General features: G+C 42.3%; 1 protein-coding gene across 2 annotated transcripts in view; it reads right to left on the bottom strand.

Annotated features, from left to right (window-relative positions):
• AP3B1 (adaptor related protein complex 3 subunit beta 1) overlaps positions 1–15,679 on the bottom strand; it is a 177,500-nt gene extending 161,821 nt beyond the window's left edge. Inside the window, exon 1 of one of the 2 annotated variants that reach the window (XM_048503414.1) lies at positions 15,441–15,679. In XM_048503414.1, coding sequence (XP_048359371.1) covers positions 15,441–15,571 — 131 coding nt within the window. In that variant the 5' untranslated portion in view covers positions 15,572–15,679. The remainder of the gene's footprint in view (positions 1–15,440) is intronic. The other variant, XM_048503413.1, reaches the window with a different exon arrangement.
• Positions 15,680–24,019: the final 8,340 nt, after the last annotated feature.

Here is a 24,019-nt window from a genome sequence, read left to right as displayed (position 1 = left end):
CCCTCAGTCTACCTTCCGTCTTCAGCTATATGTAGTATTCATTTATACCCCACCCTTCTCCACAGTGGAGACCAAAGCAGTTTCCATTATTCTCTTATCCTCTCTTTTATCCACACAACAACTTTGTGAGGTAGGTTAGGCTGAAAATATTTGAATACCCACAAATCACCTAGTGAGCTTCCACCCGGGACTCCAAGACCCTATTTTGAAACTCTAACTGCTGTACAACATTGGCTTTTATAAGGTGGTTACTAGCAAATATATTCTACATTGTAAGATTGTACACTTTGGCAGAAAAAATGAAATGCACAGATATAGGATGGGTGACACCTGGCTTGACTACACTACATGTGAAAGGGATCTGAGAGTCTTAGTAGACTGCAAACTGAACATGAGTCAGCAGTGTGATATGGCAGCCAAGAAAGCCAATGCAATTCTGGGATGCATCAATAAGAGTATAGATCATACCTGCGGGACCGCCTCTCCCCATATTGCCCCTCCAGACCCCCCCCCCCACTCATCAGGGGGGAATTTATTGGAGGTTCCCAGTCTTAGACAGGTCCAGCTGGCCACTACTAGGGCCCTGGCGCGTACCTGGTGGAACGAGCTTCCAACTGAAATCAGGGCCCTGTGGGACATTGGTGAGTTCCACAGGGCCTGTAAGACTGAGCTCTTCCGCTAGGCTTTTATATCTTGCCTGATTGGAACATCATGACCTCCCTTGGGTGCCTTATTATTATTACGGGGTTTTATCGCCATCTTTTATTGTTTTAGAGTTTTTGATGTTTAAAGTTTTAATAAATGCGTTGTTGTATTGTTTTAATTGTTTTATATGATGTTTGCTGCCGTGACCCCTATTGGGAAGGGTGGGAAATAAATGAATGAATGAATGAATGAATGAATGAATGAATGAATGAATGAATGAATGAATGTGATTGTACCACTATACTCTACATTGGTCAGACCTCACCTAGAGTACTGTGTTCAGTTCTGGGCACCGCAATTCAAGGATATTGACAAGCTGGAGCGCTTCCAGAGGAGGGCAACCAAAATGGCAAAAGGTCTGGAATCCATGCCCTACAAAGAGAGACTTGGGGAGCTGAGGATGTTTAGTCTGGAGAAGGTTAAGGGGGGACATGACAGCCATGTTTAAATATTTGAAGGGATGTCATGTCAAAGAGGGAGCAAGCTTGTTTTCTGCTGCTTCAGAGACTAGGACAAGAAGTAACAGATTCAAGGTGCAGGAAAAGAGATTCCACCTAAACATTAGGAAGAACTTCCTGACAGTAAGGGCTGTTCAACGATGGAACTCACTGTCTTGAAGAGTGGTGGTGTCTCCTTCTTTGGAGGTTTTTAAACAGAGGTTGGATGAACATATGTCGAGAGTGCTTTGATTGTGTGTTCCTGTATAGCACGGAGTTGGACTTGATGGTCCTTGTGGTCTCTTCCAACTCTATGATTCTATGAACAGAAGAAAGCAGCCAGGCCTTGCTGAGTCATACGAGTCAGACTGTATCAAGTTACCCAGAAGCTGCTGCCAGGCTTAGCTGCCAGCCTCCTGGCGATCTCCCAGAATTACCACTGAACTCCAGACAGAGATTTGTCTCCCTGGAGAAAAAACTGCTTTGTAGCATTATATTTGACTGAGATCTCTTCCATCTCCAAACTTTATCGTCCTCAGACTCTACCACAAAATCTTCAAGAATCTCCCAACCTGGAACTGGCAAGCACAGTCCGACCTGGTCCCTCCATCAAAGGCCAAAATACATCTGGAAAGAACTCTGTACCTTCCTCCTTGCTTTTACTGACATAACCAAGGCTTGAAATACTGTGATTGCCCAGCAACAGCCATTCAGGGAATCTGCTTAAAGTGACAGGAACTCCTTTTAATCATTTTTGGATGTTTAAACCGTCCAGTGTTTTGTTTTTAGATATTTTTCTGCAACTTGGAGCTTTTTTTTAGGTTTGTGGAAAGATCTGCCTTGTCCAGTCACAGGTCCAGTTATCAGATTTTAGTCTCCTCGGATTTGGCAGACTTCACTATTAAAATATCAAATATTCTAACTGGGTTGCCAACTCCAGGTCAGGAAATAACTGGAGATCGAGGGAGCAGAGCCTGCAAAGGGTGTAATTTGAGGAGGGGAGAGATCTCAGAGGAGAATAATGCCATAAATTCAGCCTGCCAAAGCAGCCATTTTCTCCAGGAAACGAAGGCAACCCTAATAGGGAACTGATCTCTATAGTTGGGAGTTCTCTTGTTATTCCAGAAGATCTCCAGCCCCACCTGGAGGTTGGCAAGTCTAGATGGCAAGGAGGAAGCAGGGAATGGAGAGAAGTTATGGGGTCTTGGAAGAAAGGAAAAGAGGAGACAGTGAGGGAAGGAGAAATGAGATGCTTCCTGCAAGCCCTTGTGGGTTGCCACTTGTCACCTACTACTTCTCTGCATCACATCTGAAAAGAGATGACATTGGTAACTGTGCAGAACAAGGTCTCTCAAAACCAGTCCCCCAGGATTAGAAATTTCCCTGGAGGAGAAAATCTATAATGGCAACAGGCAGTAAAAGAGATCCAGTTTGGGAATATTTTAATGAAGTTCCTCCACCTATGGGTAATAAGGGCATGCATGGAAAATGCAAACACTGCAACAAAGAAATGCTAAATCAAACTGAAGATAATTCACCTGACTATAATTTCATAATTATCTATATGTATTTCCAATAGTATAAACAAATCACTAATTTTTGGTAAGACTATAAAAACCAACCATACAAGTTAGTATTCTAAAAATGAAACCTCCATCTGGTTGTAAATATTAACATTATACCATACAAAAAGCCATGATTCAAATCAAGTCTTGCTGACTAGTGATGTAGACTATTTAAATCATGTATTGTCGAAGGCTTTGAAGATTCCTCTGAAGATGCCAGCCACAGATGCAGGCGAAACATCAGGAGAGAATGCTGCTAGAACACGGCCATACAGCCCGGAAACCACACAGCACCCTATTTAAATCATGATTTAAATCAAATCCATTCTGCAACATACAGTTAAGAAATATGGGTTTACTGGATCTAACTCGGCTCCAAATTTTTGGTATGTTACAGTATGCTATATCGGCAGAAAGACTTTTCATATTAATTGCAGTGGAGAATATCACATTAGTCAAACCCATTACATATAATGCACTGATATTTCATATAAACATCATTTAGTTACAGCAACATTGCCTAGATTAAATAAAAACAGAATCTCGTAATTCTAAAATACAATTAAATGCTTTTTTGACTCATAATAGGCTGCAGTGTTCCTGTTCAAAATCTACTTAGAAAGTGAGTGTAAAACATTTCAAGCCTGAGCTATCTTCCTGTGTAAACTACATTATACCACAGCTGCTTGAGTGACATCTTGTGGTACAATCCTGCATTACTGTAATATATCTGAGCTATGCCATCAAACAGAAAATAAGGAAAAGCAAATTGGACAAATATCACTGAGTGAAGTAAAGGGCTAAATTTAAAAAAAGACATAATATTTCAGGAAGAATGACAAGACAGATAATATTGGCTCAACGTAAGATTACAAAATTATCAAAATGTCAGCACATTTTGGGACACATGTTGATCAAAATTGAAACATTTGCTTGTAATATATTAAATAGAGGAGAAGGAGACATGCTGAAAATGAATGTCATAAAGCTATGCTGTGTAACTGTATCCATTGCCCATATTTTAAGGGTGCGGATTATTTGTTTTGAACTTATATGATGCCGTTCTAGACAGCTGCACAAGGCAGCTCACAAAATGCATATAGGTACAACAAAATAATAAAGACAACACTCATTAAAAATTATTCATTTAAAAATAAGCCATAAAAATACAAGGATGTTGTGGGTTTTCTGGGTTGTATGGCTGTGTTCCAGTAGTATTTTCTCCTGACGTTTCGCCTGCATGAGGATGCCAGCCACAGAAGCAGGCGAAACGTCAGAAGAAAATACTACTGGAACACGGCCATACAACCCAGAAAACCCAAAACTTTCTAGTGATTCTGGCTGTGAAAGCCTTCGACAATACATAAAAATACATTTACTATTTAAGCTACGTCAGTGGTTCTCAACCTAGGGGTCGGGACCCCTTTGGGGGTCGAACGACCCTTTCACAGGGGTCGCCTAAGACCATAAGAAAATGGTCTTTTTATATTTTATGGTTGGGGTCACCACAACGTGAGGAACTGTATTAAAGGGTCGTGGCATTAGGAAGGTTGAGAACCACTGAGCTAGGTGAACTGGTTGCCCAACCTGAACAAGATATCCATTAGAATGTCTAGATCACATGAAAAAATGCTGTGCACAGACTGCGATTTAACAGCAAAATATTCATCATGGTAGCAGGGGTTTGGTTATGACCCAAATTTGCACAGCTGAAGCCAATTAACAACTCTCATGTACAACTTAAATAACAAGTATGCCCAAGTATGTTATCAGTATTTCCCTGAGCAAACTTCAGGATGGTTGTTATAAATTAATCCCCAGGATAGTGCATTTCTATTCTCTTACAAATACTTAAGTGCTAAACAAGTTGGATACTACTATTAGATCACAAAGTTGTAGGGTTTTTTGCTTGTTTGTTTTTCAATAGCGACTTAACAGCTGCTTCATGGCAGAAGTTCAGAACAGGCACTTTCCCCAGAATGAAGATTTAAGGAATAGAGAAAGAAAGCCATGCCGACTGGATTTCATTGTGGTTAATGCTAAGCCTCTAAGATTTGGTGAAGGAAAACTATATCAACTTCAAAAAAGATAAAGGAAGAGATCGCAAAAAGACAAAGCAGCACAGTTGATATTAATATTAAAAGTATCAACCTGCAAATCAAACGCATTGATTCTTGTTATAATTTTCCACACAGAATTTTTTTCACGTATCAGCTTGTTGTACTGTGGTGGTGGGGAAAATGATAAAAAAAATCAGAGCTAAAACAGGGTATAATGCATGTGAGGGATTGCTATCGTAGACATTCTTCATTTCTACCAGTTATTATACTTCATTATCACTCAGTTAATTAACATGTTGACAGCCAATCACAGGTACCCAACAGCACTGGCATGTAGCAACATCACATTTAGCTAGAGGTTATGTTTGTCCTGAACATCTCTGCCCAAAAAAATAAACAATCCCAAAAATGTTTTTAATCTGTATGTTCTACCACACATTTATACATTTAATTTGTGATGCCAGCCCCAGCCCCCCCAATCAAATTTATTTTCAGTTTTGTTAACATAAGGTAGGCCCCTTCCGCACATGCAGAATAATGCACATTCAATTCACTTTCACAATGGTTTGAAAGAGGATTTTGCTATTCCACACAGTAAAATCCAGCTTCAAAGTGCATTGAAAGTGGATTGAAAGTGCATTATTCTGCATATGTGGACAGGTCGTGGTTTTGACCAAGGAATTAATCAGAGAATGAGATTAATTTTTCTAGCTGAAGGGTCTTCATCTAGCTCTTTAGGGTTTCCAGCATATCCCCTACCATCTTTCACAAACCACTAAACAGTCATCAGAATTAACAAACTGCTAGTTTAGTAGTACAAAGGATTAATACAGATTCATTATATTTCTGCTAAATTTGTCACAAAAAGGTTAGCAGGCTGGAATACAATGAACAGGAGCAAAGTAGCATTTGCTGTATCTTCACCCAAGGGAAAACATGAAACATATGACAGTGGTAACAAAAAATTACGAAGATATTTCAGTTGGCAGACTTGAAGGGGTGGGGTGGGGGGAGATACTATTTTGGCATGTGAGATGACTGAGAAGGTGGCAGTTAGGAAAGCTTTAGACCAGGGAGTCATGTCTGCAAAGTCTTGCTTGGGTAAGGGAAAGCAGAAAATTGGCGCATTTCCCCATCCCAATCAAAACTGACAAAATTTCAGTGAAAATTTCTGAGCATATTAATTGGACATCTACTTGTTAGACAATTCATTGGCAAAGTGTTCTCAGAACTGGGAGGGTGGGGGCCACAGACAGACTGTGACTGCACAAATTCCCAGTTAATCTCACTCACTTCTCCCTGTTATGATGAGCTTGGGGAATAAACCAAGTAAGTTTTTGTCATCAACTCAAAGAGAAGGACCCAAGAAAATAACAGTCAAATAGGGTGCTACACACTAAATCCCAAGTCATGGAAGTCTTATGAACTTGATCCCCAGAAGCAATCATTCTGACTTGCTAGATGTCAGGATACTATATCTGTTGTTACTTCATCCCACTTATTTTTAAAAACGTGTTCTACATCCCACTTATTTTAAAAAATCTGTTCTACATTTCTTATGGCTGTATATCACCTAAAGCAGTGGTTCTCAACCTGTGGGTCGGGACCCCTTTGGGGGTCGAATGACCCTTTCACAGGGGTCGCCTAAGACTCTCTGCATCAGTGTTCTCCATCTGTTAAATGGATAAATGTTAGGGTTGGGGGTCACCATAACATGAGGAACTGTATTAAAGGGTAGCGGCATTAGGAAGGTTGAGAACCACTGACCTAAAGTATCTTTAAAGTACTTAAAGATTAATTAAATCTTATTGTGACAGTTCTACTCAATCTGCAGAATACTGTTTTAAAAGGCTGACAGTCAGAATTTATGCAACCACTGTACCATGCCCATGTGCTCCAACTAGATAACCTTTATCATAACAGACTCTAATGAACTGCCAGAGGTGTCAATGGCAAAACATAGTCCCCATATCTACCTCAAAACTAGACAAAGGCATGGTTATGTAATGCTTGAAATAATAGTTAACATGTAATTTTACACACACACACAAAGAAGTTTGATCTAATAAGACTCAACAGAATTCGTCCACTAACATACTCCTCACACAAGAGAATACTAAATACTTCTGCCCTCCATTTCTTAGCCCTTCTATGTATGTTCAAAGGCACTATATGACATGTCATTTGAGACCGTAAGCATTCACGGTTCACACAAAGACAGTTTAGAGGAGGTCTAAACCTTATCTGCACAAACTAGAAACAAGAATAAAGTTACAATGGTAGACTGCAATTGCATCTGTCCACCACTAGGTTACCCAGCATCACCTCCAGATACAGCACTAATGCCCTGGATGGTGCGGTTCTGTACAGCCGATGAATGTGGATGCCACTGCACAGACTGAAGCTGTGCGCTTCTTTGAAGAACCAAGTTCTTCAAATTAAAGAAGAACCTTGTTCAAGCCTATGCTCACTAGACTACATGCTTGCAAGCCTCATGCAAAATCCTCTACTACCCCACAATAATAAATCTGAGCCAAACCATTCCCCCAATTTGTCACAGTCAAGTATTTCCTACTTTTCCCGGTGTGTCAACTATAACTCAGATTACACCATGTAGGTTTATGGGATCAAAATTCATTAAAGACTTATTTTATAGGATCGTCGATCCAAACCATTCATCTTTTCTGGCTCATGTGCCTAATGAAACTGGCACACCACTACAGCAGGAGGCGCGGTGCCACTCTAACAGATGGCCTTGACTGCAAACGTGCCAAGGAACCAGTATATGCATCAAGTTTTGGACTATTCTACAAGAAATTAACCCGTTCAATTATATACCTCTCCATGACTTGTAAATAGGATGTGCTCGGTCTACACACATTAACTTAACAATTCTAAAAAAAAAAAAACCTTGCACAAAAGCTGTGGTAAATTTTTTAGATTTATTTGGAACAGAAAACTGAAGAAACAGTATTGTAAGGAAACTACCATCTTTGATCAGCTATCAGTAAAGGAACCATTTGCAAATCTCAGCAAAGACAATCTGTTTCCCAGCCATATTTATTATATGCATCTACTCTACAGACTAAAAACAAACAAACCCACCAATAAACTACAAACACATTATATTTGGCAAAAGCCTAAAGGTGCAAACTGGTGAAATTGAACATTACTCCAGTAAATTCTGCCATCTGTTAAAAGATTCATACATATTGCCCATCCATAGGTAGATCTCTTTTTTGATCTGATGCATCTCCAAATTTTGACATTTGGTTAAACATTTCATTAACAATTTTACTGCCGCTAATATGCAGTTTCCAAAGATAACCCATATTAAAGTTCTCATGGAATGCAGGCATGCAAAATCTAAGCTTCTAAATATGGCAGAACTGGTTTGTTTGAAATGAAGACGGCCATCTGTCAAGTTTCAACAATAGTTGTGAAAAGAACATCAGTGTTGAAGCACATGAAAACAAACTATCCTACACCAACAACATTCCATTAAAAAAAAAGACAAGCAAGCTTTATCTAGATCTAGAATTTTTCCAGTTTCTTTGGTAAACACACACATTAACATGCAACCTCTAAGAATCAAAAATGAGCAACAAATTTTGCCAATTTAAAAAGAGAAAAATCAACACACATTTGTGATAACGTCTGAATTCGGCTTCATTCTGCGACAGGTATCCCCCAAAAGAAGACAGCACAGAATAGCACTCAATCTAGCCAATGCATGTGGGAAGTCCAAACCAGACATTACTACTGGAACTACATAAATAATTAATTTTCAAATAAAAAAAGAAAGGAGTTTCAATTTATGCCGTTTTTGTCTCCAGTAAGGAGGCTCAAAGTAGCTTACAAACTCCTTTCCTTCCTCTCCCCACAACAGGCATCTTGTGAGGTTAGGTGGAGCTGAGAGAATTCTGAGAAAACTGTTCCAAGTCCAAGGTCACCCAGCAGGCTTCAAGTGCAGGAGAAAGAAAACAAGTCTAGTTCGCCAGATAAGAGCCCCCTACATAATTTGGAGGAGTGGGGAATCAAACCCAGTTCTCCAGATTAGAGTCCACCACTTCTAACCACTACACCACATTGTAAGTTGTAGTCAGCCTGTTATAGTATGAATTAGAGAAATCTAGAAGTATCCATTGAAAAATATACTTGGAATTATATTTCTGCCGCACATGTGTCTCTGGCTTTTAGGTTTCGTTTACACTAGTTAATATGTTGCCCCAACCTGAATGGCCTGGGCTAGATCAATCTCATCAGATCCTGGACGCTAAGCAGGATTGGCCCTAGTTAATATTTGGATAGCAGGGACAAGGATAAGGAAGTGCAGGGTTGCTACGCAGAGGCACAAGCAATGGCAAATAACTTCTGCACATCCCTTTGCTTGAGATCATCATAACTGGGCTGCAACCTAATAAAAAAGTGAATATAACTGGTAAATCATACACCTTTCATATGTTCCCTCACTTTGATTTAAGGGGGATACCGTTGGTAACATATACTTTACAAACATTTTTACAAAAACAAAACTGGAAAAAATTCCTCAAACAAGTTTTATGCCAGTGATGGCGAACTATGGCACGGGTGCCAGAGGTGGCGCTCGGAGCCCTCTCTGTGGGCACGCACACACAGAGTTCATCATGTGGGGGGTGGAAAATCACCCACCCCGCCACACACACACATCTAGGCTGGCCTTGGGCACTGAGCACGATGTGTGCGCACTGCAGTGAGAAGGGAGGACTCGGCTGTCAGGCCTGGTGCCTGTGCTCTGGGTGGCTGTTGCCTGAGGGGGGGTGCAGAGGAGGCAGAGATGCTAGAGAGGCACAGAGCAGTGCGCACGGGACTTGCTGGAGGCTAGAGCAGGCTGGCCCCTGCTCGAGCGGGTGGGGCAGAGGAAGAGGGAGCCAACCGGTTTTTTCTAAACTAAAACCTCAGCATTCAGGTTAAATTGCCGGGTTGGCACTTTGCAATAAATAAGTGGGGTTTGGGTTGCAGTTTGGGCATTTGGTCTCAAAAAGGTTCGCCATCACTGTTTTATGCTATATCTAATCCCTTCAAATGTTTAAACATGGCTATCATGTAACCCCTTAACCTATACTTCTCCAGACTAGACATCCCCAGCTCCCTAAGCCTCTCTTCGTAAGGCACGGACTCCAGGCCCTTTACCATTTTTGTTGTTCTTCTCTTCCCAGCTTGTCAATATCTTCTTGAATTGCAGTGCAATATTCCACGTGAGGTCTAACCAATGAAGAATAGAGAGGTACAATTACATCCCTCAATCTTCACACTATACTCCTATTGATACAGCCCAAAATCACATTGGCTTTCTTGGCCACCACATCACACTGCTGACATATGTTTCGTTTATGGTCTACTAAGACTCCCAGATCCCTTTCGCATGTAGTGTTGTCAAGCCAGGTGTCACCCATCCTATATCTGTGCATTTAATTTTTTTCTGCCTAGGTGTAGTATCTTACATTTATCTCTGTTGAAAAATGCTGTAGTTACTTGAGACTGCAGGGTAAACAAGAACATTTAGAATGGATTCATGCCATTAATACATAAACTCCATTAAAGTCAAATTAATTTGTGAATAACTGTGTAGGATTTCAACTGGTTCCCCATTTATAACAATCAAGGTCTTTATGGACTTTTACTGGGATCAGGAAATAAAGGCATGAGAAAAAACAATTGCATAATGAGCAGTCAGTTCCTCTTCTATACATTATAACTGTTTTTTTCTTCTAGAGTCTACATCAATGTGAAATATTCTGGCAGTCGTTCTCCAAATCTCTGTCACTTACATGAACCATCTCACAGATCACTTAAAACAAATTAAATTACCAACATTTCTTTAACTATCCTAAGACAATTCGCTAAGCGATGGAATGAGTAGACCAGGGGTAGGGAACCTGCGGCTCTTCAGATGTTCAGGAACTACAATTCCCATCAGCCTCTGTCAGCATGGCCAATTGGCCATGCTGGTAGGGGCTGATGGGAATTGTAGTTCCTGAACATTTGGAGAGCCGCAGGTTCCCTACCCCTGGAGTAGACCCTTCTGTGAAACTGAGTCTTGCGTGTCAACTGGTGGGATGTGCATTTCTCACCAGTCCCCAATCCACCTTCTCCCCCTCGACCCAGGAGCAAGCCAGGCCCAGCGGAGCAGTGACAATATGATGTCCTCTCTGCCGAGCTCAGCACCAGCCCTCCAATCCTCGCCCCACCCCAAAGAACAAACCGGGCCTAGCAGGGCATCAGTGAAAAGCCACCCACCCTGGCAGCCCAGAAGCCTCCCAAACCCCCCGCCCGCCCTCTCCCACCCCATAGACGAAGTTACCTTTGCAGAAGAGGAGGACAAAACGAGCAGTGAGTTTTGGGGGAGGGACAGAAAAAGCAGTGGGGGGAGAAGGCAAATGGGCAGGAAAAGCAGAAGGCCTGCCACCAGCCCACCATTCCGCTGCCCGCCCTTTCCCACCCCCCAAAGATCAAACCAGGTCTAGCAAAAGGGGAAAACAGACCAATCTTTGATGTGGGCTTCAGCTAGCTGAACCATGCGAAGGGGATCATGACCTCTTCTCTGTTTACCAAGCCACACAGGGCATGGGAAACATAAGGACATAAGAAAGAGCCTGCTGGATCAGACCACAGCCCATCTAGTCCAGCTCTCTGCTACTCGCAGTGGCCCACCAGGTGCCTTTGGGAGCTCACATGCAGGATGTGAAAGCAATGGCCTTCTGCTGCTGCTGCTGCTCCCGAGCACCTGGTCTGCTAAGGCATTTGCAATCTCAGATCAAGATTGGTAGCCATACACCGACTTCTCCTCCATAAATCTGTCCAAGCTCTTTTTAAAGCTATCCAGGTTAGTGGCCATCACCACCTCCTGTGGCAGCATATTCCAAACACCAATTACATATTGCGTGAAGAAGTGTTTCCTTTTATTAGTCCTAATTCTTCCCCCCAGCACTTTCAATGTATGCCCCCTGGTTCTAGTAGTGGGGGGGGGGGGCAGTGGTGGGATCCAAAAATTTTAATAACAGGCTCCCATGGTGGTGGAATTCAAACTGTGGTGTAGCACCAATGCGGCTCGGCAGGGCACGACGGGGCCTTGGCCAGGCATTCCAGGGGAGGGGCATTCCTGGGCGGGGCTGTGGCAAGGACGCAGCCACTGCGCTGGTCCTTGGGCGGGAAATGAATGCACGCAGGCATACGCTGCCACGCATGCCGGTGCACCTCCTGCTAGACTGCTTCAAGTTCTGCGCGCTACTGCTGAGAGAAGGGGCATAACTAAGGCAAAAATCACGTGGCAAAATCACCAATTAGTAACCCCCTCTCAGCCCACACAAATAATTAGTAACCTACTTTCGAGAACCTGTGAGAACCTGCTGGATCTCACCTCTGGGGGGGGGGGGAGGAGAACAGCTGATCCTCCATGAGGGCCTCAGCTAGCCTAGCCCTGCATAGAGGATCGTGGCCCCCTTCCCTGTTTCCCAAGCCACACAGGTCATGGGAATCAGTGAGTGAGGGGAAAACAGCCAAGTCCTCCATGTGGGTATCAGCCCCACACAGAGTCTGAGCCTGAGCCCCACACAGGTCTGAGTGGGTCAATGCGGGTCTGAGCCCCACACAGAGGATCATGGCGTCCTTCTCTGTTTCCCAACAAGGGACAAAAAGTCCCATTCTGCAGATCCTGCCTCACTGTAGTCTGCCACCAAAATCTGCTTAGAGCCCTTTGTATTGCTTAGCACAATGGGCTTTACTGCTTGTAATAAAATAAACTGAGTCACCAGAAGCACAAAACTACGTATAAGCATTTTATTTTGATATACTAGATAACCCAGGAAGGAACCAACCAAAAAAGATTGAGAAACACAAAATAATTAAACTAATATATACAATGTACCTTTTGTCCTCCATGTTTTCTCCATCAATCTACCTCACCCTTGTTACTTTCCCCACCTACCTCCCATGCTTGGCACTCCTCTCACCCCCCACACTTGCTGCTCTCCTGACCTACCTACCAGCAGGAGGGCAGAGAGCTTGCTGGCTTGTCAGGGGAGCAGGAACAGAGAGGACTTCCTTCCCAGATCAGGGAAACTGTGAGGCACACAGGAGGGGGAATCCCATCTCCCTTTCCTACTTTCTCACCAGGGTTGCTGCTGCAGCTCCCAGGCTGGGCACAGAACGTGCCACCTCACATAGGTACATCCTCTGTGTTTGCAGAAACGTCTGTTTAGTGCAAATATGGCCCTGATCCATGGGATTTAAATATCCCCAGATGGGAGCCACACTTGGAAAACAGTATATAGATTGGATATAAAAAAAGAAAATATCAAGACTACTGAAAGTAAGTAACACAACTCAAGAGCCAGTGAACTTTTGGAATCTTTATTATAAACAATAGTCTATAGATCAGTTCTGCAAACAAATCCTTTAACTCAAAAAGGGGTAGTGGCAACCTTGACCTAAGTTGATAACATTACTTTAGTTATAATTATTATGAAACATAAAAGAGACAGCTGCTTAACTGCTATTTAGTTTACTACACATATTCCAACACAGGGCTTTAAATCTTGTTGTGACCTCCCCTCCAAATTAAAATCACATTCCAGACACAAATGCATGAGTTGCTATAAGATTTTAATCAAATAGCAATACTGCAGAAACTGGAAACAAAACTGCAGCAACAGATTAATGCAATACACATCATATATCATAGGACTGGAACAAGCAATGACAGAGGGAGTCACATTCTCTCTATCCATTCACATATACATAAGGGAATGGCTGCGAGTTTTGTTTTTTCTTTTACGAACAAAAAACAGACAGTTTGAGTGAGTGAAACCCTGCCCACCACCTCACCTAGCTGTTGCTCTACTTGCCTTCTAGCCCAGTTCTCTTCTGGTATCAACCAAAGTTGCTTTGGTTTTAAAAGCTGAACTGCCACCCACCATCTGCCTCAGATCAGAATAAGTGGACAAGTGGACAAATACACGATCCACTCTCTCATGACCATATCTATTTTTGGCCACTTCATTTAACATACACCACTACATAGAACAGAGACTACTGAATATGGAATCCAGGAACCAACTCAGGTGCAACTGCTCTTTTCTTTAATGATAGCAATATTATCCATGTTTTTCAGAAACAGCTTTAGAGATGGAATTATTAGCAGCATAAAAGATAGACAACCCCTCTCACCTTACATATGACATAATAAATCTACTAGCATAATATAATTGTATGAAACTCATAATCACAAAATATTAGTCTGTTTCCTTCAGCATTTATAAGTTCATGACTGAACTCTAGATTGACCGTACACATTGTTCACTCATGCCATCCATGCAATTATATACAAAATATACTTGATTAAATCATTTACATTGAATATTACCTACAAAAACTATTCAAAATTAATTCTTACTGATATGACAACACAGATATTCAAGCACACATACAGAACGCGGGAAAAATGTATTAGTCAATAAACAGGATAACAAAATATTGTAAGTATGTCACTTAGTTTTATAAACACTGGGATGTCATATCTTTCCAAGGAAATTACTAAAAGGAATGAACGAATAAGAAGCACAGACAATGCTGCATCATAACAAATTTACATGACGCCAAGATTTTGTCCTATTCAATTAAATTTTAAAAATCACTCATGTACAAAGAAAGAAAGACTACAAAGAAAAACTGCAGTGAAATCAGTTGTTGTGTTTATAAAACTAACATTTAAAAACCAAGAAGTTCCCTTCCCCAGACTTTGTGCAAAGAAAACTTCCCTTACTCAAATGTCCAAACAGAAGCAAGTCTGGGAAAAGGAACAAAAAGGAAAAGCTGGGTCATCATCCACGTGTCCATTATAATCCTCTCCTCAGTAAAGGCAACGATAATAAAATGCAATGCATGCGAGGAAGCTTGAGCAAAAATAATAAACAAATCCTCCTCCTCCTCCCAAAAAAAGAAGCATACATCAGAATATAAATTACAGTTTGTCCAATCTCTGCACTATGGTCAAACCAGAAGAGAGTGAGCAGGTAAAAATTATTGACACACATTCATTCCCTATCACCAACTCAGTAAGTCCTACCCCAGTGTGTTGTGTGCATTTGCAAAGTGCCGTCAAGTCGTAGCTAACTTTAAGGCGACCCGCAGGGTTTTCAAGGCAAGAAATGTTCACAGGTGGTTTGCCATTGCCTGCCTCCACTCACCCCAAATCATCAGAGGTTCTACCAGGGCACTCCTATGCCATGTTTACTCGAAAGTAAGTCGCACTAACTTTGGCGGCGCTTACTCCCTAAGAGCGTTCAGGATTACATTCTGAAGAAACCAAACCGAAGGAGGGGCCACGACAAAGTTTCTCTCTTCGCTAACTTCTTCCCTTTGCAAGACGTTCCACAACCTCCCCTTCCTGTTCCCAAATTTCTCTCGCATTGGTAGGCAGGATCCACACATCACTTTCCTTCTAATTTAACTTTAAGGCGCACTCCACGAATAACCCAGTTTGGAAACGTGTTTCACAAGACTCGGGGCGGAGGGTCGAAAGCGCAACTGGTGTTTCTGGCCTCTGAAGGCAGATCTGCAACAAGGGAGGTCCTCGGAGGAGGAGGAAGCTCAACCTCGGGGGTCAACCCCTCCCTCTGCTGCCCCTGACTTACTTTTTGGTGTCGCTGCCGAAGAGCCCAAAGCCCGCCGGGGCAGCGGGGATCATGGTCGGCGCCGCCTCCTGGCCCACCTCGGGCTGAGCGTCCCCGACCTGCTCGTTGTAGCCGACGTTGTTGACCGACATGTCGCTGATTCCACGTTCCCCGTCGCCGCCGCTTGCCTGAAGCTCGAGTCGCCCGCCCACCCGCGGCTCTCGCACAACCCGGAAGGAGGTGGCCAACTGCAAACCGCGGCGAAAAGCCTGGTCACGTGAAAGGGGTGGGGCCGCCGAGCCAGCCCTCCGCCGACTTTCCTGCGTTCCAGAGCCTCTGTTGCCAAGGAAACGCCAGGGCTCGACCCCGCCTTCTGCTGGGCCACGCAGGCCACATGTTTCGGCCCCCGGTCACGAGCGCGCGGAGCGGCCGTTGAGTGAGGCCGTGTCAACCGCCAAAGACAGCAGGGAAGCAGCTACGCCACGTAAGCAAAGGCGAGCCCTGCCAGCCCGATCTCAGATGGCCGGACAGACGCCCTCCCGCAAATTCTGTCGCACCTGGCCGGATATAAACTCCTGAAGGAAGACCGCAGCCGCCTAGTCGTGGCTCTCCAGGCCTCCTGTTGCGTTCTGTGGGGCAAAATCAGTCGGCCATATATTTTTAAGGAGGGGAGGGGTGCTTTTCTTTCCGATGCCAGGCCGGGTTCAGTTCCCATCTCCCCATCCCATGCCTTTAACTCCCCACCCCCCACCCCCATAAATGGCACTTCTTTTTTTAAAACATGCTGCGCTTTGGGACACTGTGGTGCTGGCAGAGAAGCCCAGGAAGCTCCAAATGCAGGTTTGTTGTTAGTAAACGAGTTCTTTCAAACTTTAAAAAAATAACACTGATGTAGCACAATAGTGTGGCATAATTAATGTCAGGAGCTAACAATAGCGTAGCATGATTAAAATCAGGCGTGAACTGCTGAGTAAACAGTAGGGCAGTGAAAACCACCATGTGGCCCCTTCTTTGCAGCTGCAAAGAGAGTCGTGAAGAGCAAAAGCATCTCTCAGAGATGTTTGGAAGTTTTTCTCTTGCCCACGTGTAACTGGGCAACCTTCTTGCAACCTTCCTCTCTGCAAGGCTCTATCAGCAGAGCAGCCTTGAAAACATAGGGTAATTGAGGAAGCCACTAACTTCCTGACTGAGGTTGGCTGATCTCATTAGATCTCAGAAACTAAGCAGGCTTGGCCTTGGTTAGCATTTGGATGAGATACCACCAAGGAAGTCCAGGGTCATTATGCCGAGACAGGCAATGGCAAACCACCTCTGAATGTCTCTTGCCTTGAAAACCCACGGGAGTCACCATAAATCTGCTGTGATCTGACAGCAAAAAAAAAAGTGAAGCCTTGTTGCAGATAAAGAACTTCTCACTAGAAGAAGGATCCTGTAAGATCGAGCCCTGTAGTACTGGCTGGAACTATAAAGCAATTCTGATAATTATTTTGATAAACTGAAAGTGTTAATAAATTAAGTAGCTAAAGTTAATGAGAAATTCTCATATTAATTATTATTAATATTATTATTATTTATTCAATTTCTTAACCACTCTACCCCTGAAGGGCTACCCCTGAAGGCCCCCGAAGGAATTACTATATTCCTTTCACACTTTTTAGAATATATGAAGGCTATATGCCTCCAGAACTTGTAAAACTTAATATCACTCCATACTAAAAACTTCACAATTAGTCAAAATGTTAAATCTCATAAAACAGCAACAGTATAACATAATTTCTAATAGGAACTAATCAAATAATGCAGACCATTGACTTGCTAACTTGAATATATTATTTACAGGTTTGGCCTGTAAATTTTTTTACTTTCTTAGTTTGGACCGTTAACTGGTATGGTTATATTGTCACTGAACACTTGCTTGGTGCCCTCTTGTGGGTCAGTTTATGAATTACAAGGTTAACATAAATTGTGATTATGACAGTAAAGAAACTGGAAGCCTAACCCTGTGCATGTTAATGTGTAAATAAACTCTACTAAATTCTAGGGAGCATATGTATGTATGGGAAAGTATGTATAAGGTTGAAGCTAGGAATCTTTGTAAGTGCATAATAAATTGGTTATTGATGTTCCTAAAGTATTTTGTTTTATTCAAATGTTAATACACAGAAATATATTATGTAGGGATGTAAATAATTTGTATGTAAATACTTTGCAATTGATGTGATGGTTTTTCATTGGCTAGACATTACCAAGCCCAGTCATTTGCAGCCTTGATCAGTAGGCAGTCAGCTGAGTTTTGCCACAGCAAAAACAATAGATTTTCTTATCCGTCTAATGTTGCACTAAACATTTATTCAGTGATAACTGGTAATTATCTGGTAAGTATTCTCCATCCACCCCCAAAATGGAACAGGTGTACACATTTCATAATCACACTGGAAAGGTCTAGTTTTTGGGCAGTTACATCATTTTTACACATACTTTATACTGAGCCACTGACTTTACACATACTTTATACTGAGCCACTGACTTCCTAATTGCAGACTATGGTTTGTATAGAATAAATTTAAAATATGTGATTTACAACCAATTCCTAAGGAGTTGGATATTACATATTAGTGGGCTTCAGCATGCCTAAATCTTCATAGGAGAAGGCTGTCAGACGTCTGTCACGTCCAGTGTTCTGGGTCCTCAAGGAAATAGCAGTACGCTAAAGGAACATAGGTCAAGAGTTTGACAGCAGCATAGATTCATAATTGGCTTTACTTGTTTATTATGCAGTGCAATTATAATGTGATTTGTCTCTTCTGGGATTGTTGCTGAGAGGGAAATTATGTACAAGATTTTGCTGCATTAATAAAGAGTAGCATAATTCATTTGTTTAAAATTATACAATCAAAGGGACAACAATAAAATGCCTACAGAACAGCAAAATATGCCAATTTCAATGGAGATTTGTCTCCCTTGAAAATCTGAGGATTAGTTGGTATGCTTGAAGAAAATATTCAATCACTTCATGCTGGTTTCATGTTTTCATTTTCCCATCTTGTTTCTGCATTGACCTTGATTACATAACTGAATAAAAGGCATTGCCATATACTTATTATGAGGAAAGTTTGGCTCTAATCAGAGTTAGTCAATACATAGTGGCCTCAGAACAAGGAAAACCAAGTTAACCTCGGCCTACTAAAATATAATTTTATATTATCTTTCGACCTGTTAAAACTCTAGATAGCTTTATCGGATTCATTCTCCATTAGGGAAAGTAACACAGGAAATTTACTAAGTCTGTGTACTCATCCTACAGATATTGCGTATCCACAACTGCCTCTACGGGAGATACTCCAGTAACTACTGTAATCTAAAATACTACCAAGCGTAGATAGTATCTCTGGCTCATTCCGCACATGCAAAATAATGCACTTTCAAACTGTTTTCAGTGCTCTTTGAAGCTGTGCGGAATGGCAAAATCCACTTGCAAACAGTTGTGAAAGTGGTTTGAAAACGCATTATTTTGCGTGTGCGGAAGGGGCCTCTGTTACGGATCTGCAGAACTGTTTAGTGAGTTGGATCTAAAGGCACTGTTCAGAGATGAATGCAGACCCGGGTCTCCCAGAGGGCAGCTTGCAAGCCAGGAGTAGGCCATGAGCAGCTTGAGGAAATGTGGCATAATGAACAGCAAAAATGAGAATGGGAAGGAATGCAAATTTTGAAAGGCACAAAAAAAGTTGCGGCGGCAAGAGCCTGCTTTAAAGCAGTTAGTTTGGCCCTGAAGAGCGACGATGGTCTTCCAGACCTCCAGAAAGCCTCAACCTCAATATGGAGCACTGGATCACCTCCTGGGGGTAAAGTAGCAGGATCTCCTCCCCAATTAGAGGTTGAGCAGCCATCTGGTGAGGCAAAAGGGTGGCCATCTTTTCCCTGGGATCTTTCCCAGCTAATATAGAGGGCAATGAAGGAGGAAATGCTGCACCTCCAGACCATCCATGCTCCATCCAATCCCATCACAGGTAGCAATAGTTCTCCCTCATCTATACCATCAGAAATATTGAGCTCAGAAGAGAGTTTTGCCACCCATCGAAGGCAGTTACAGCCAGAAAGGCTTCCTCATCAGGAGCCTACCAGGGGCCCACAGGCAGAGCTCACTCTAGCTCTGCCATCTCAGAAGAAAGAAGAATTTTCCTCAGGGGAGGAGAAAGAGCCATCAGCAGAACAGCTAACCAGACTTTTCAATGAGGAAGATTTCTAATCCCTATTAGCAAAAACTATGGATACCTCAACCCGACAGGGGAGCCAGGAAGCAAAGAGGGGAACAAAGATGAAGGGTCTAAAGCTAAGGGGAACAAGGGATTTCCCTAGAACCCCTTCAGCAGAGAAGTTGACCCCATTTCCAGAATACTTTGAGCGGCTTATCAAAGCCGAGTGGCAGAAGCCTATGCCCAGTAGGCCATTTCCCAATTCAGCCAAGAATTTATACAGCCTAGAAAGTCAAGTTGTGGAATTGCTGCAACTACCCTTAGTAGATTCCCTTATAATTGACTTACTGTCTGTGGATTGCATGGGCACTATCAAGGATACCCTGGACAGGAAGGCTCTTGGGAGGGTTTTTATGAGGGTTTTAATGTTGGACGTCACCAATTTTGTACTGAATGCTGTATTTTAATGGGTTTTAATCTATGGTTAATGGAGCCTATATTATTTATAATCGGTATTTTGTTTGTGTGCTCCACTTGTTTTCTTGTTGTATTCCATGTTGTGCACCACCCAGAGCCCGTCAGGGGAGGGGCGGTATAAAAAAGAAAAGGCAGACTCCTGCCAAAACCTCGGCCCTAGTCATCAGAGCTTCAACTGTGGCGCTCTAATAGCAAGAGCCTTTATTGTCTAGTCTGGCAAACTTATTCAGCTCGTTCCATCAGGCAGTTGCAGAATTCTAAAGGGCACGAGCCAAGTGCAAAGGGCAGTCTTTCATGGCAGATGCCTCTTGTAGACATCAAGATCTACGTAGCTTGCATCATGGTGGCCACTACAGCATCCAGAAGGGTGGCAAGGCTCAGAGCCTGGCCAGCTGACAGCCATTCCAAAGCTATCCTCAGGGCTTTTCTCTTTGAAGGAGGAAAGCTTTTTGAAGGAGAACTAGGCACAATCCTAATTGAAACGAAGGATAAGAAAAAGGCAATGTTCAAAAGCCTTAGAAGGGAAGACAGAAGAGTTCCTTTCCAGCTCCCCTTTCGCTCCTTTCATACCCTTCCAAGGTTGGAAAATAATTGTGCTGTTGCTTAAAACCTAACAAGTTGCTTAAAACCGTTTGCAATTCTGATGAGAACCTCCAGGCACAGAAAGTGAACGAGCCTCTGCCCTCACTCTCCTCTTGTTCCCAAGGATGAAAACGGTGAAGTCACATGACATCCAGTTAGCACAGATGAGATCATGAGAAGTAGGCTGAACTTAGCTGCAGATAAGTTTAGTCATACTATCACATTTCTTACACTCTAGTAAATGGGTTGTGTGGTCAGTTGATATCACCTGATATCTGAACAAGTCAATGGAGCTCTGGCCAAACCTTGCCCGTTTGGTTAAGCATTTTCATTCTAGTTTTGTTATTGGTGCCTTGCTCATGTTTCCTTTAACCAATTTTGGACCTTTAATTGTGTGCATCTGTTACGGGTCAGACTTGCTGTCGGTCCATGGTTGCTCGTAGACAAGTGAACTTTGAATGCTGGAGGACTTTAGCTGGAAGAGTAACATCTGGTAAACTGGACCAATGCTATTACTGTGCCATTAGTCTGTTTGAATTAGCTTTATTCTTTTAATCCTTACTGAAATGGATTTAAGAAATATTATTGCATAATTTTAATAAATCACTCTTGTGGTGTTTTGTCTTTAGGAGGCTTCAATCTAATACCTGTATTATGGCATATGTAGCTACATCTACCAAGTGAATTGTTTCCTATGAAATTCACTCTCCAAGTGATGTGCCTTGCAGAGTTAGCTTTCTTAACTGTAATCCCAAGAAGGCTGAAAACTTGCTCCTTGGCTCCTGACTGGGGGAGCTGGTGGCAGCTACTAAAACTGAAGTGTAAGGACTCATACCCAAATAGTTTTGTCACTTCGTGTGTTTCTTGTACTGGGATACCTTGAACTAGGAGTTCTTGCCCTGGTCACAAACTGTTTAGAACCTGATAACTAAGAACTAGCCCCTAACAGTAGCGAGCCTGCCATTTTTTAGACTAACCAATGTTTCCAAGCAGTTTTCATGTGAAGCACATTACAGTACTGTATCATAGATGTGATCAGAGCTTGGATTAGTAGTGGAGGAATAGTGATAGCTGGTGTATCAGCTGGAGCAGATAAAAGGTACTAGGTGCCACCGAAGACACCTGAGCTTTGAACTGTTGGCCAGGATCCAGCAGCACAATTTTGCTAGAAGAGATGTTGCCTTCATGCTCTTGTTAACTTTCTGAGGACACTGGGCTGGTCAGCACTGGAACAAGATGTATCATTAGTATATTATCCTAATTAGAGTTATATCCTTCTAAGGCAAGCCAATTGACTACAATGAATTTAGAAGGGTACAATTCTTCTTAGGGTGGCACTGTAGATGTACATATGGTCTGATTCAATACATGTGCTCTGATTCAGGAGAGACCTTTTTCAGTCTGTGGATGCATTTGGAATTCTGAAAAGAAGGTTTATGGATGGAACCACACATTGGTTTTCACAAAATGGCTGTCATGGGAGGCAAAGTGAATGACAAGATGTCTGGGAATGTGGTTATGCATAAAGGGAACCTTTTAATAATTAACATATTGTTTAAAAACATATTTCTTGCATACACACAAAATACTTAGGCTGGCTAAGAAACCCTTGTATGGGCTGTATATGTCTTCATTTTATAGGCATCTAACACACTTATGCAAGAGGGAAAAATATGCTTCTCTTAACTTCTTCACTTTAGATGAGTCCTTCTCTCTTGTGCCCAGACATTTTTTGCCTGCTCTATTTCTTTTAACAATGTCAGTTGGTGCTGTAGGGCTAATCAGAGGTGCGTGACATGTACAGTAAAAGAGGGATTTTGGTTAGATTTTGATAGAAACATAAATTATTTTTAAAGAATCTTTAATAACACAAAACTTGTCAGTATGCGAAGTTGGGTGAAATAAAAATACCCTTAATTTGAACGTAAATCTAAAGAGCATTGCAAGTAGATCTCCTTTTTTAAGACTCCCCCCTTTTCTTCCTCTATTATAATCTGATGTCAACAGTGTGAGATTCCTCCCCACACACACATGCACACACACAATACCGTTCATTTATTGAGGGCCCTTACTCTTTGATGAGAAGAAGAGTTTGGATTTATACCCTGCCTTTCTGTCCTGTAAGAAGACTCAAAGGGGCTTACAATCTCCTTTCCTGTCCCCCACGCCCAACAAACACCCTGTCAGGTGGGTGGGCCTGAGAGAGCTCAGAAGAACTGTGACTAGCCCAAGGTCACTCAGCTGGCATGTGTTGGAGTGCACAAACTAATCAGCCTCCACAGCTCAAGTGGCAGAGTGGTGAATCAAACCTGGTTCTCCAGGTTAGAGTGTAAGGAGACTCAAATCTTACAAACTCCCTTCTCTTCCTCTCCCCACAACTGACACCTTGTGAGGTAGGTGGGGCTGAGGGAGTTCTGAACGAACTGTGACTATATCCTGTTCAGGATAAAGATGACAGGAGACTTGTGAATTCATCTGATGGTCATAATAGTACTCCTCTATTCTGCATTGGTCAGACCTCACCTAGAATACCATGTCCAGTTCTGGGCACCACAATTTAAGAAGGATATTGACAAGCAGGATGGGTCCAGAGAAGGGAACCAAAATGGTAAAATTTCTGGAATCCATGCCCTATGAGGCGAGACTTAACAGAGCTGGGTATGTTTAGAGACGAGAAGGTTGAGGAGTGACATGATAATCATGTTTAAATATTTAGGGATGTCATGTTGGAGCAGGCTTGTTTTCTGATGCTCCAGAGACTAGAACAAGGAGTAATGGATTCAAGACATAGGAAAAAAGATTCCACCTAAACAAGTAATCCTGTTTGTAGTCACCCAGATAAAACTGCAGCTCGCCAATAATGAAGAGAAAAAAAGGAGTGAAAAGGAGACAATCCAGGAAGCAATGACATTTTGCTGAGAGTGAAGCACTTCACTTACTTGCCCTAGTGTCAAATTTTCTCTAATATTTGATAATTTATAAATGGTTTCTGGGTGGAATGTAACAAATTGTCTGAGAATCAGATCTGTAAGCATTTGCTACACTCAAGTGCACTTGTATATGAACGAGGTGAAAAGGCCAATAAATTATTTTCTTGGCAGATCAAGGATGAGGAATTTGAAAGATCTATTTTGGAAACAACACTACATACACAGATGGTAATTTCAGACTAGCAGAAAATTAATCAGGCTTTTTTGTCATAGACTCGTCTTGCCGCTTATCTCACTGCAGTGTCCAAACAGCACTGAACTGTGAGAGACAAAGAGACATTTAAGTCTTTGCCTTTGTGATGTAGTTTCTCTTTGTGATGTAGTTTATTTTGGAAGGAAACAATGTTTTCTCTGTTCT

This window comes from Sphaerodactylus townsendi, linkage group LG07, assembly GCF_021028975.2.
Source record: "Sphaerodactylus townsendi isolate TG3544 linkage group LG07, MPM_Stown_v2.3, whole genome shotgun sequence".
NCBI classification, from domain to species: domain Eukaryota; kingdom Metazoa; phylum Chordata; class Lepidosauria; order Squamata; family Sphaerodactylidae; genus Sphaerodactylus; species Sphaerodactylus townsendi.
The sequence above is the reverse complement of the archived record's forward strand: the minus strand, read 5'-3'. Positions and strand labels throughout refer to the sequence as shown.